At 37.5% G+C, this 14,857-nt stretch overlaps 1 protein-coding gene across 1 annotated transcript in view; it reads right to left on the reverse strand.

Moving 5' to 3' along the window:
* col9a1a (collagen, type IX, alpha 1a) overlaps positions 1-13,459 on the reverse strand; it is a 22,736-nt gene extending 9,277 nt beyond the window's left edge. Inside the window, exons 1-22 of the mRNA XM_079338227.1 lie at positions 12,997-13,459; positions 12,065-12,139; positions 11,227-11,265; positions 11,060-11,122; positions 6,400-6,453; positions 6,257-6,292; positions 6,000-6,023; positions 5,040-5,093; positions 4,852-4,905; positions 4,723-4,755; positions 3,935-3,991; positions 3,772-3,825; positions 3,461-3,514; positions 3,280-3,333; positions 2,044-2,097; positions 1,897-1,950; positions 1,668-1,721; positions 1,114-1,167; positions 923-976; positions 797-841; positions 640-693; positions 369-422 (exon numbers count right to left, since the gene is read on the reverse strand). Coding sequence (XP_079194353.1) covers positions 369-422; positions 640-693; positions 797-841; positions 923-976; positions 1,114-1,167; positions 1,668-1,721; positions 1,897-1,950; positions 2,044-2,097; positions 3,280-3,333; positions 3,461-3,514; positions 3,772-3,825; positions 3,935-3,991; positions 4,723-4,755; positions 4,852-4,905; positions 5,040-5,093; positions 6,000-6,023; positions 6,257-6,292; positions 6,400-6,453; positions 11,060-11,122; positions 11,227-11,265; positions 12,065-12,139; positions 12,997-13,071 — 1,149 coding nt within the window. The 5' untranslated portion in view covers positions 13,072-13,459. The remainder of the gene's footprint in view (positions 1-368; positions 423-639; positions 694-796; positions 842-922; positions 977-1,113; positions 1,168-1,667; positions 1,722-1,896; positions 1,951-2,043; positions 2,098-3,279; positions 3,334-3,460; positions 3,515-3,771; positions 3,826-3,934; positions 3,992-4,722; positions 4,756-4,851; positions 4,906-5,039; positions 5,094-5,999; positions 6,024-6,256; positions 6,293-6,399; positions 6,454-11,059; positions 11,123-11,226; positions 11,266-12,064; positions 12,140-12,996) is intronic.
* Between the last annotated feature and the right edge of the window lie 1,398 nt (positions 13,460-14,857).

Here is a 14,857-nt window from a genome sequence, read left to right on the forward strand (position 1 = left end):
TGGCCTTAAGGGAAATAGGACTTTGACACTCCGCCCTGTATTTGGCCCTGCAGAAAAACGGTTCTTTTTGGCCTCATCAGCCACTCTAATCAGACAAGCTTTACAAGCGAAACATTTCCGTCATAAACTAAAGAGAACTACGTGAAGGAGTATTTTTCAGTATCAGCCTGTCTGTCCATATGTATGCTAATATGTATGTAATTCAATTAACATTAGTGGATCTGTCTTACACATCTGTCAGTCAGTTAGTTACTTGTGACTGTTCTAGTTTTACATATCTTCATTGATTTCTGGGACACCCATATATTTTCCTATGTCAGGGGTGGAAACTGTATCGTACAGTTATTTTGTGGATTAAGTTCACTTACGGGTCCTCCTCGGGGTCCCACAGGTCCGACTTCTCCCTGCTCACCACGCTCACCCTGAAAACAAGAAAGTCATCCAATCATTATCAGAGCATAGAAACAGAGTAAAAGTACAACAAAGTGACACAATTGATCATTTTTTAAGTTGAGGAAATAAAAAATGCAACATTTAATGGCTAATTCATTGTTTGAAAGACGTCTTCATGCTTTTTAATTTAAAGCTGCTGAATTATATGAACTTTTTTGTAAAAACAATAAAAGTCTTAAAACGTACTTGTTTTCCTGGAGACCCCATCTGACCTACAACACCTGGATCCCCTGTGACACCCTAGGGACAAAAAAAAGAGACAGCTTTGTTTGTCGACATTTGGCCGACTTTTATAGTCCAAAAAGCTGTACATTTCCTAATATTGTATACATTTTAATCATACCTGTACACCAGCATGACCTTTTTGTCCATAAGCGCCTGGCAAACCCTGCAGGCAGATATAGGATCAATATATAAACTCAAAAGTCACACTGATAATAATGCATCAGGGGTCAGCGGTTACACTTACAGGAAGTCCTTGTGGGCCTGCATCACCTGGAGCCCCACTTTTGCCTGGAAGACCCTAAAAACAGAAGAAATGTTATGTATTTAAACTGCTTCATCCTAAAGCAATCTTCTTTGACTCTTCAGTTGGGAAACACTGCCACTGTTCGCACAAACTACTGTGAAATGTTAAAAAATGAAAAATAGAGTTGTTACCTTTGAAGCTGGCAGCCCAGGTATTCCCTCACGTCCATCAGGACCAGCAAGGCCCTGTCAACAAAACAAATCAGAGGTTGATATAACTGATTATACAAACGAGCCTCTGTTAAAGAAATAAAAATGAGTCAGGATAAAAGTGGGAAAAAGTATCAAGTTGTAGAGCCACAAAGTATTTTCAAGCCAATTTGTGAAAAACGGTAATTAGGATGTATTTTATTTAAACTTGTTTTATTTGTAAATGCCTGCCCTTAATCCACTCAGATTATTCCAGTCCAGTTTTAGACTGTAATAGATCTCTTAGATGGCTTACCTATACTTCTAATTAACACAAGAAAAGAAGAAATAATCACTCTGTTATACTAATTTAGATAAAATTCCCCAAACTCCCAAACCGTAAAGAAAGAAAGATAAGATGGCTCATGAGAATAAACAAAGTAACAATATAATATTCCCATTTAAGAGATGTAATTCCATTAACATGAAAAATAAATGTTAGAGGGCCATGAGTTAAGACAAAAATGAGATATATTGATTTGTAGGATAAATCTCACAGGCTCTCCTTTTGGCCCGGGTACTCCTCTGATTCCAGGTGGACCAGGATCCCCCTGTGACGAGACAAAAAAGTAACCAAAAAATCAATACCAATGCTGTTTATACATCTTCAGTGTAAACAGGATTTAAGGTGATGACATTAGTGTTAAGTCAATTAGTGTGAAATGTGAGCAATGTGTTTTCTGTCAATGCTGTTGTCGGAGGGTTTATTCGTCTTTAACATCTTACATGCACTCCTGCTGGGCCTGGCTCGCCGATGGCTCCTCTTTGGCCTCGATCACCCTGGGAAAAAAAATATTGTTGCTGTTTTTATCCGACTTTTGTCCAAATAAATATGAGGTGTTTAACAGAGATTATATAAAGATGAGTACTCACTGGAGCGCCCTGTATTCCCTGAGGACCTAAATCACCAGGTTTTCCCCGACCTCCCTGTTTGTACAAAAATATAACAGTTAAGCACTTGAAAGCATATTGAAGGTTTAAAGTTAAAAAAAAATTTAAGTTTGTTGTTGTTATCACAACACATTACTAGTCCAAGGAAGGATATTTCTACACTTCTGAGACGCCTCGGTTGGAACGTGTGACGCACAGAAGCAAAACAGAGGGCCGAAGACATTTTGTCACTGAAGTTTAACAGAAGCGTAATAGGCGAGACAGTGGCAATGTGTAACATCGGCAGGGCAGAGCAGCTCTGTGTGCGTGTGTGTGTGTGTGTGTGTGTGTGTGCGCGCATGCCTGGGTGTGTGTGTATGTGAAGCTCCTGGTGTTTGTTCTTTGTCTCTCATCTTTCCGCAGTGCTGTAACACATTGCTTTCTCTTGTCTCTGCCTTCTACTGTAGATCCTGCACCCCTTGTTCCTGCCCTGATTGAACTCACCTGTAGGTCCTCATCCCCTCATTGTCTGTGTATTTAATCCCTATGTGTCCTGCAAGTTGCCAGTGAGTTACTTTTTTGTTTATGATCTCTGCTTGCATTTTGACCTTACCTTCACCTGCTCTTTATTTTTTATTTTTGCTGATTATTGTACCACACCGAATTGAATCTAGACCTATCTGCTTATACTTCCCCCTTCGAGTGTTGCTTGTAAATCCATTGTTCTGAGTGGTTGTCCTTGTATTGTGTATTGTATTGTACTGCCCTGTAACTTCCAGCCCTAGACATTATGCCTTTACTTTTTTTTTTAATTGCGTTACTTTCATTGTCTTTACAGGCATTTATGTTTTTGCCTAGCAATAGTGTTCTCTGATTAAACCATGTGACACAGAGCATATCATGCACTTTATTTCCAGTGTTGTAACCAACAGTGAATGAGTTACTTTAAAAGGCAACTTGAATGATTCTACAAAGTACTCTTTGAGCTTTTGTTTATACATTTTAAAGATGATATATTTGTTATTGGATTATAAAAAGGTGCTGTACTGAGCCTCGAGCCTTTAAGATACGGTTTTATGTCCTGATAAAAGCAGCATGCATTTAAATAAAATTAATAAGTTAGTTGTGTTGCTAAGTTATGTTTAAGCCTGTGGACTTCAATATTATGTAAATTATGAGGTTATGTTGAATTCATGAAACATTTCTGATTGCGATGTTACATGCAATGTGATTTCTTACCCTGTCCCCTTTGGAGCCCAATATTCCTGGGAGACCTCTTGATCCACCTTGTCCCTAAAATTACTCAGCGGATAGAGAAAAGACAAAGAAAATGTCTCATGTTAACATGTTCAACTGTGCAGGAGTCCAAACAGGCTTCTTATCGAGAGGTGTCAAAGAGAAAAAAGGTTAAATATTTTACTGGTAGTCCTTGAGCTCCAACTTCCCCTGGCAGTCCTTGATCGCCCTCTTCTCCCTGATAGAGGGCATAGATGCAGTTTTAGTGTTTAGATTTTAAAGCATCTTCTTTTCCAGCTACATCTTCATTATTCACTTTAGCAAAAGCTGCTTTAAAACAATTTTGCACATGGGGAATTTTAATTTAGAGAATTTTGTATCAAGAAAGGTACAAGGGCTATTTGGGCACACACCATTCTCATTTAGTAAAATTCTTTTGTTGTGGGTATACTGTATGTCTATAATTCTGCACAGTGGGAGAGGAGAGGACTGTACCTTGTGTCCTTGTCTTCCAGGCTCACCAGATTCCCCCTTAACTCCTTTATGGCCCTACAGGAAAGAGTAGCAAGGCAAATTAATACAACAGGACAATACTAATGCTAGATCTAACGTGGTGTGAATCAAAAAAGTATTGTCAGGATCAATATGTTTTACCCACCTTCATGCCAGGAAGACCAGAGTGTCCATGTAGACCAGATGGGCAGGCATTGGGACACTGAAAAACACATCAGCCTATTTGAGGTCATGGAAGAGCCCTGCCACTAGGGGGCTCCACTGACAGTGAACCTTTGACCCAGCACACATCGGATTTTTAATGGCAAGATATCATTTTAAAAAGTATCTAGAGTTAAAGGAGTTCTTGGTTGATGGCTGTTTTTTTAAAGTTTGAGAAATTGGAGCTTAACGAGCACTTGAAAAAGCAGCTCTCTCTCTTTAAGCTGCATAACAACCAAGGGGTGTTAAAAATGAAGCAAGTGAGGATTGGGGGAAACGACAGTTCCTTAAGTTTGAACTAGGCTGGCTACAAAAGATCTAAATTAAGTCCCATGTTTAAATGCACAACAATACAGCCTAGTAAACATGCTTACTCCCTGGTTCAGTCAGTTTAATAATATATATTTTTTAAAGGTGCCATTCAAAAGACTTAAGATCACCTTATAAAGCAGAGATAAAAAAAAAAAACCAACAAACTTAGATCTCATTAGCTCATTTCTCCATTTATGGAAACTGTGCAGGGGTGAAATTCATTAAAAAAATTGACATAATTTTTCAAGATTTTTAGCATAAATCATAAATAAAAGCATAAGTGTACTTGAATATATAGTAGTCAATTCTGGCTCCTGAAGACTATCCTGGCAGTGGCCAAATGCCAAACCTGATATAAACGTTTAAGAAAAAGAGAGCAAATTTGAAAAAAGAAATTATATTGGATTGGATCAAACTTACCAGGTCCTCGCCTTGATATACTCCTGGTGGACCCTTGATAAAAGTACAGTAACAACATTTAGTTGAAATATAATAATGTTTCCTCTGAATGTGTTTGACAGCAGTACAGATAAAAGCGGTGATATTTACTCTTGGCCCAGCAACACCAGGAAGCCCAACAGGACCTCTCTTTCCTCTCGCTCCCTGTGAGGGACAGACTTTTATCAATAAACTTGTATTTTTATCTTCTATCATATTTTCATAATATAAGAATAAGAATAAGAATACAATAATATTTTATGTTATATTTGAATTCATAGCATCAAAACTCCACTCACAGGAGGTCCAACTTTTCCTAGTTCACCTGGCAGCCCATCTGTTCCAGGAATACCCTGTAAACACACACAAAAACATTATCTGACAAACTCTCCTTTTTTGTAATACAACTTCTAATATGATTACAAAAATGTAGGCATGGACTGCTACAAAAGACTTTGCATTAAGTAAATAAAACGGATCTACAAGTCATGACACTTAAATCAAGTAACACTAAAGAGAAAGTTATCACTCAAAGTAGTTTATTTTCTTCTCTCTGGCGGTTAAAGTTGTCACCTTGCTGTCAGAGTGTACTGTGGGCTCGCTCAGGGCACTGTGACATCACTTGGTCTATGAGCCAAAAAATAAAAGAATGTGTTCATATGATGGGGCATCTGGGGCTCAGTGGTAGAGTCTGTCATCTTTGAATCTGTAGGTTAGTCTGTTTGAAGCCATCTCCTGCAGTCCACACGTTAAAAACGTTCTTGGGCAAGACACTGACCTTGAATTGCTCTCTACTACCGCATATCTGACAGTGTGTGACTGAGTATGAATGGGACTACTTAATAATATCGATGGGCACATACATAGCATCCTTTGCCAGCAGTGTATGAATGTGTGAATGTAGCATGTAGTGTAAAAGGGCTTTGAGTGGTCAAAAGACCAGAAAAGTGGTATATAGGCGTTATATAGATAAAGCTATTGTACTCAATGTACAACTCAATACTTTTAATTTGCATGACATACTCTACGTGGCCTCAGTAAAACTGTAACGATGGGGCTTTTTTTGGTTTTAGTTCTTAAAGTATACTGGAGGTTTATGCTCATACATTTGACGGGATGCTCCTTTTCTGTATTTTTTTTTTTACTTTTAGTGTTACTATATGAAAATAGGCAGCCTATTCTACTGACCTGCTGACGTGTTTTTAATTGTGAGCTAATAACTAACCTATTGAGTATATCCTCTAAATTGTGATACTCACATCGAGCCCATCAGGTCCTACACCCTGTCAGAGAGAAATCATAGAAGGACAGTGTCAGACTGAAACTGGTCAACAACAGAAGCAAATAAAGAAAGCTGGAAGCCTTCAATGCATCATAAGGCAGCATTTCTCTTTCATTTTATTATTTTTTCAAACAGCAATAATGAAGAATGTAAACTTGTTAAAAAATTAAATCTGTATTGTATTAAAACGTAATGTTTATGTGACGGTTAATTCAAATTAATGTTTGTACTTACAGGCTCCCCAGGAGGTCCTGGAGGGCCAGAATCTCCCTGCAAAAAGAAGAGCACAGTCATGATCCGAAGACAGGGTATGAGTCATTACACTGTTGTTTTGACAAAAGAACATATTTATTGAAATATGTTAATAATAATCTTACTTTGAGCCCCAGTTTTCCCACTGTGCCTGGATCTCCAGGGGGTCCGACAGGTCCCTATATGAAAAAATCAAAAAAAGGTTTTTTCATTTTCTTTTTTTAAAACATTAAAAAACATTTTCATTTTCCTTTTGAGAGCAACAGTTCAACTTTTTTTCATTGTCAAGGCACCTAGGGATATGGATCCCTATCAAGGAATTTTGCTTCTATAGGTTTCACAACAGATAATATCTGGAAAAACAAGCAAATAAGTTCTCAATTCTGTCTTAGCACACTTAATACACTTCTGGTAAGGATGATGGTAAGGACGAAGTTATTCAAAACAAAACAAGAAGTTTTGGTATCTCCTGACTTATTTTACCTCTAATTATTGTAAAAACAGAAATTTAAAATTAATGAATTAATTTCATGATTGAAGACCAATTATCACATCCAAATACTGAAACGTTTCTTCTTTCTCCCTTAATTTTATCTATAAATGGAACTATACATTTTATCACTTCAACTGCTCTGAAGCATCACACATTGTGCTGTCACACCTACCCCCCTCTTAATACATGCATTTGTGTTTTGAGAAGCCAAAAACCCTGACTACTGACTAGGGATGGTACTTTTCCCCCATATTGGTAAACATGACTCTGCAAGCATCTTCAGCCTGTTTTGCAAACTGTTATAATGTAAATGGGCTGTGGCTGAATGGCTACACTGGAGAGAATCATTCATAATGTTATTTGACATGTTATTTATATGCAAACCTAAGACATAACTTTAGCTCACTTTCTGCACCCGGTAAAGCTGCTAAACATACACAGCAATGATACAGATAATGATACAACCTAATGTCACATTGCAATCCATTATGAATAATATCTGCAGTGATGTATGCTATGCTTATGTCTGTCTTCTTGCTCATTCTCTCTTTTTCTCTTCATAGTTTCATCTGTAATCTTCTTCTTCGACTCACCAAGTGTATCAAACAGTACAGAGATGTGCTCATTGGCTTTGTTTTTATAACTGAAGGCTTGTGTGTGAACTTGTGCCATAAAGTTGCTTTAGCAGAGAATTTAGCACTATATTGAAGAGACTACAGCTTGCAGAAAAGCAAAAGTGCACTTGACCTGCAGGGCACCAGTTCTTTATAACAAAATACAGTAACATTACAACCTGCAACTGGATGGACAATTGGGTGCAAGAAGCACAAGATTTAAACAATCAGATGGTTGGAAACACCAGTAACCCTGTAACCTTAACTTCTTATTTAAATGCCTATGTATTTCTTTTAGTTGACCTGGACTTAAGAGATACAAATAAAATATCAGCTTTCTGGTCATGTTTAGGTTGTTGTGCTGAGTTACACTTCAGTCTCTGGTGGGTAGCATACAGTATGTGTCTATGTTCAAATTTATCAGAAAATTAGGCAATGAAATATCTTGTCTTCTCTCCAACTAAGCCAATTGCTTGCAAAAATTAGCATCCAAATGTATAAATACAGATACACCATGCTGAGTAATCAGCTGGCTCTGGACTTAGCTGATGACCTAGCATTCCTAACACCTCCATCCATTCAAGCTCGATCAGTATATGGTCACTTCTCAATAATTAAAGAAGACAGTAAAGGACAAAGTCAAAGATTCAACACAGTAGTTCCAAAGCATATAGGTTATATCCCAGAATATGGTATATGGTGCAGTAATTCCACTTTGTTTGCTTCTTTTGCATTAGCTTTGCAACAGCCTGAATACTGAAAAAAAGCAATTTGTCTTTGCACGTGGCGTCACCATTGGAGATCAAATGGGTTGGGTACTGAAGTCAGGATAAGAAAGACTTAAAAAAACTACAACTTCTCAATCATCATTTATGACCTGGTCCAAAGTGGCAGCTGCCTCTAAGTTCAGAATCTCTGCCTTCTGTCTGTATTTTTGAATCTGAGGTCCAGCAACTTGCAGGGCTGACAAATACAGCCAACATGAACATTGGAAAAAGTTTGCAGTTTAACAAATAAACTATTTCAGGTAAACTATTTGAGGCTGGCTCCACAAACAAGCCAATCTGCAAATATCTACAGCCTTCAGAATATAAAGGTTTTGGTTTCAACACCTGGGGAGCACAAGATTACTCAAAAAATCTATGACAAAAAGGGGTGTAATACAAAGTTGTCGATCATTTGTTGATTACATCATTAATATCTGTCCATGCAAAACAACGGCTGCAAAGAAACGCCTGAACAAAACAGAACACATTGGTGGCAAACAACCAGTGCAACACTATTGTTTTCTAATATATCTAAACTCTCGGAACAATTGATCCTTGACACTGCAGAAAAACGTTTTCCACTGCCCTACTTCAGAGTCCCAACTGTAGTCAAAAAGCACAAGGAAGACTCATTTTTCTTTCGATTTTTTTCATTGCGATTAATCACATGCTATTTTGTCCTTTAAGGCGCACCATGGATAAACCTCTGTCGTGTCTCTCTGTAGTCGATGTAAAAGAACAACATTGCTACATCTTTGAATGTCTCATTTCACTTTTAAAAACCTCTAAACAGCTCATCTGATGAGTCAAAAATATTATTCACCTTTTGACATCAGAAATTTCATCTTTTCTTCCTTTAGACCATTTTTATTCAGTTTGTATTCACAATATATTTCTTTGTCTCAGGGTTAAGTTAATATTGTAACCTTGATCTACCAAGTCCTTACTTTATTTCAAAATAAGAGCAGGGTTTAATTAAAACAGCATGTAAAGGACCCTCAGCTTAAGACAGAAAAAGAATAGAAACAAAAGCCAAACAATTTCTATTTTTAAATGCAAATTAATGTCAATTTCAAACGTGCAATTAAAAATGTGATTATTCACGAATAATTTTTGAAAATAATCTTGATTAAAAAATGTAATCATTTGACAGCCCTACTTCATATCCAACAAGAAAATGTGGCTGGAATTCAGATTTAGAATGAAATATTTTTAGTTTGAAAGAGTAATGTTGGATTTAAAAGCTTACAGCTATCTATTTAATCAACTAATCAATTCAGTAGTCAATTGATCACTGCCAAAATAGTCCTTAAACGTAGCCCTATTCTATAGCTTTTCCAGTTCGTGACACTTGCTTTGCCATAAATAACTCATTAGAATTATTAGGGCAGGGGCTGCATTTACTGATAAATTGGAGTTTGCTTGGTTTTACGTCAGCTAATGTGAGTCACTTAGTTTCAAATCCTCAACATCTCCCAGCTCATTAAAAAAAATGTCAGTTTTAGCTCCAAAAAGCAATATATCAACAACCAAAAATGACGATTTTACTGCTTTTGTTTTTTACAGCATCCCTAAACTTATGTATTTGATTTTGTTTAAATAATTGTGTAGTTATTGATTGAAATGAAATCCCAAACTACAAAACAACATCTTATTATATTGTTTTAATGGCAAACATGGAGCCAGAACCGTCTGACATCTGTTCATTATTCATTACTAACTGGACTGGACAAGCTAAAAAAAAAAAAGATTAAACTCTAAATTCAAAACATGATTCAAACGCTGGTCTTATCAGGCAGATGAAATTCTCTCTGCCCTTGTTACTTTTTTGAGAATCAGAGAAAATAGTGTGGTCTTCCTTACATTCTTAAGCCCCTCCCCTCTTATGTCTCCCCCATGAATAATCCGAATAACAATCTTCACCTGGTCAAAGGGCTTCACCAAGCGATGGGAAACAAAGACGCCTCAGAGGCAATACTGTAGTCACCAGTTCAGAAACTGTGGGTTCAAATCCGAACTCAACCCTTTCCTGCATTTCATTTCCCACTCCCTACTCCCAACATTCCCTTGTTCTCTTCAGCTGTCCTGTACAATAAAGACAAGCAAGTCTTAAACACAAACAGATAATTGAACAATGAGGAAAAAAAGTAACACATCCCAATAAAAATGCTGTCTAATACTGGATAGTTTGAGTTCTAATTTTTTGAACAAGACCCAAATAGAGAACACAACCTTCTTTCATACTGGATTGCTTTTGTAGTCTATTTTTTATTACTGTATACACATGTGACTCTCTCCTGCTCATATTATATCTGTACACACTCAGAGTAATGTCTTCTGTCTTTCAGCCTACATGAAGCTATGACTCTGCTGGTCTGTCCTAAACACCATCACCACAGCAGACACACTGGGTCCTTTCTGCATCACCTTCACCAGCACACGTTCTCTCTTGTCAGCCATCTCTGAGCAGCCAGTCCCCCCCCCCCCCCCCCCCACACACACACACACACACACACACTAACCCCTCCATCTCACACAAAAGACCCCTGTTTCTGTCAGGAAGCCACTCGAGACGTTCCCCTAAATAACCACATTGATTTATCCAAGCAATGCTTTTTTTTACTCAGAGGAAGCCAATACAAACTGCTCACAGCAGCAGATCTGAATGTCTCAAGTCCTCCAGCTTAGATCATATAGACATTTAATACATCCTCCTATTGGACTCTCATCTAAGGGATTAAAGCAGAATCTTTTGTTATTTCTACAGGTTTTTTAGAGTCAAGCCAACAAGACAAGTTGTAAAATTTGTTAAATTTAAAAAAAAGTCTTGTGCAAAGACCAGACATAACCAAGACCTTTCACTCTGTCTCTGATGTTAGACACCAGTGTTTTAACATGTTGTTTCACTTACATCTGCGCCTGGAAGTCCTGCAGCCCCTGGAGCGCCGTCTTTACCGTTATCACCATCAGCCCCCTGAAAGCAGAACAACTCATGTAAACAACATTGTATTCTGTAGGTGCAAAGGCAACATCCTTGATTCTATATTTTATATGTGAGGGCATAAAAAGTCCACTCACTGGTCCGCCGTTAACTGTTGAGTCTTCTCCTCTGTCGCCCTGGAGATACATAAAAAGCATGTTCACATGAAGATAATTAATCCACTTTTAGCCCAAGTGTATCACTGGAAAATATTTTTTTTAAATTATACTATTTACTTTTTACACAGGACTTGCAATGCATTGAGGGTTCATGTTTGTCTGCATATTTCCTTGTCAAAGTAAACCTTGCTGTGGCCTGATTGCAGTTTTTTTAAGACTTGTGTACATTTTTAAGTTGAATGACCACTAAAGTAAATTATTCAGAAACTACTGTACACCATTTGAGTTAATATTGAGGAAAAGTGGCGCAGGTTTAGCTCAGTACCCCTAGAAGTGGAAATTAACTCTGACCCTTGGCCCTTAGCTGCATATCCTTCCCCCACTCTCTCTTCTGTTTTTGCCTCTATCCATGGTACTATGCATGACGGATGATGACTCAAATCCAGGTTACGGTCCTGTGGTCGGACATCATGGAATCAGTAAAAAAAAGTATTGTTTTCTTTGCAAACATGGCGATGATTTCATCTTGCAGTTTAACCAAAAAAATAAACATTACCATATTGCACATCATTATCACAACAGCTGCTCACACATTAAAACGTGTTTAAGCAATTTCTGTGACTTGGACGTGACACATCACTGTTTAGAATTAAGGGAGCTATTTATTTATCAATAACATTGTTGAAATAGCTGCAGCTTCTCTCTTTCTTGTGTTAAATCCACATCCCTGTTAAGCTGATTAACCCAGAAGTGAACCAGTCGCTGTGCTGACCAACATGAGAAACCTGACGTTTTTGACTAAAAAGACTTGACTTACATCGATGCCATCCACTCCGGGCACGCCGGCTGCTCCAGGCGGCCCTGCAAGGCCTCTGGGACCAACTGGGCCCCTCTGCAAAGCAAACACAAAAATCAGTTTGTTTTTTTCTCACTGAAATTCATGTCTTAATATCATCCAGTACTGCTGCTGGTGTGAAGGGTCTCACACAGAGTCTCTTTGTTTGCTTGAATGTAAGGGGAAAGGTCATGAAACTAAACCTGGTGTCCCATTTTAGTCCCATTATACCACCTAAGTAATCACGTGTTCCGATTACTGGTAATGCAAGAACCTTATTGGTACCAGATGTGCACATGGGCATGAATCGATGACGTTTGGTCCAGATTAAAGTCTCAAAATATGAAATTATGTGTAAAATAATGCTTTTTTTAGAGCCAAATGCATCTGAGTTACACCTCAAACAACACATTTAAGCAATCAGGTTCTCCTAAGAGGTACAGCATAAGGATATCCAATATTAAAACCATAGATATTTAAATATATAGAAGAGATTTCCTCCTCTGTGAAATCTAGGAAATGTTCGGAAATGGCATTTATGTGGGAATATCTTATTATTACTCACTAGCCAAACCACATTAGTTTTCTGTTTTTTTTTTTACCAGGGATAATATCAGCGTTTTAATAAACATAAACAGATACTAACTACCAAAAACTACAAAAGAGTCTATTTATTACTAAGCAAAACAAATCAGCTGAAAGGTGCTGATAGCAATATAAAATATGATGCCATAGGAGATTCAAAACATAGTTATGTATAATATTAATTAAATTAAAACAATTAATCTCTCTATAAATCCCTCACTGAGCCTTAGATGTGTCATAAGCACATAGAAGAAGAAATACATCAATATACATGACTTTCCTTTCCAGTATGGGATGAAGAAGAGAAAGAATGAACACCTATGTCTCACCTGAGCCGAGCAAATCAGCACAATTTGCAGTAAAATCACCAGCAGAGACACTCGACGGATCCTGGAGAGAGGCATGGTCTTCCCAGGGCCGACGAAGACGCTGAAAAGTCCCTTGTACCCAGATTAGACGGGGCTCACAGACGGTTCACTTCTCAGCCTCCCCCCTGACTGAAACCCCAGCGGCTGCTCGAAGGCAAGGATGTTAGTAAGTCCTGATTATTCATGAGACACTGAGGCTCTGCAGGAGGAGGAGAAGGTGGAGGAGGAGGGCGTCCCTGCACAGTCAGAAAAAGACAGTTACATCAAGTTTGAACACAAAATTGACCATGATAGAAAACTGCTTATTATTGTCCCTAATCTGGTTTCAGGACATACAGTATACATTGATTTTTGTGGAAAAACAAAATCAAACAAATGCTCTGTATGCTGTATGTTTGGGGTGGAAAAAAAACATTTTAGAGAAAAAGGGGTTATGGAAAACTTTAAGGGAATATAATATAATTAATTAAAAGTTTAACTTTCAGAACAGATTTGAACTACATTGATAATAAGAAACATAACAAGTGCATTTAAATGTTACTAGAAGTATGCAAACAGCGTGTTTTCCTAAAGGCCTATCTGATGTCTTTGGATTCTTGCTGGAACTGGTTTGTTGTGTAATGCCACTGTAGATGTTTAAGGTATAGCTACTTTTAAGTACTTTGGTGGCTTTTTTACATTATACAAGACTGAAGTGTTACAGTCCTGTGAGAAACACATGGCTTTAAACAGTCCACTTCTCATGAGTTCAGAAGGATTTTATAGCTAATCCAGGAGGAAGCTCATTGTTTATTTAGCGAAAGAAGTAAGAGAATTTTCCAAATCCACAAAAGAACTCTTAATTCTTTCGTAAAATCTCTACATTGAGTACATCAACACTGATGATCAAATTTTAGCATGGCGGCTGACAGTAAGTTAGTCTGTGAGTACTTTTAGTTTTAATGATGTAAGAACATTTGATATTACAGTATGTTAATTGACCATGGACTCTTTATCGTAACTGAGAACTTCGTTGGTATTGTTTATTTTCGTTCCATAAATAATTTGAATACTTCTTCTGGTGCCAAATGTTTGCTGCAGATGGTGGATAGATGGCGCTCCAGCACACAATTCTACTAATAAAAACCACGAAGAAGAAAGTCACCGGAAGGTTTGAGAAGGGCGTCGTTTTTAAAGCTCGTTAACGGCTGTTGTCTTGGAGCTGTTTGGTAAACAAAACAAGAAACACATGTTGTCTTAATAAACTCAGCTGGAAACGTCGCCGTGACGAAGGCAGTGTAACGGAGAAGTGGCTCACGTGCAGGTGAAAAGAAATTCGTGAAACGTTTCACTGGTTTACATTTCTTATTGTCTTTGAATGCTAACTGTTAGCCTAGCTTACTTCTGTGTTCATCGTTGCTTTTCTGACAGTTTAAAACAACTTTAATTTTATTATATTTTTAAGGGAGACTCGCATGATTCCTGTTATACTACAAGTGAAATATTTGGGCTATTTCAACTCTTCATAGAATAGAAGAGAATGCATTTATTGTCATTATTCAAATTGTACAAAGAGATTACTTGGCTTCACCTTAAAGTGCACACAGCTAAAAACAACAAGAAGAATATAAAAAGTGACTCTAGTTAAGGTAAAGTGGGATATGTGTGGTACTGTAGGACTCATTTGCAGTTAGCAGCATAATAAATTAGAAAGTTTATAGCAGAAATATCAGATTAGTTATTGCAAGGTACGAAATAAACTATAGCAGGGTATAGCAATATAAATATTTGCACTTTATGAAATGTAAATTTTGCAGGATATAAAATATTTGCACTGTATGAA

The sequence above is a fragment of the Symphodus melops genome (genome assembly GCF_947650265.1).
Source record: "Symphodus melops genome assembly, chromosome: 2".
Classification (NCBI taxonomy): Eukaryota; Metazoa; Chordata; class Actinopteri; order Labriformes; family Labridae; genus Symphodus; species Symphodus melops.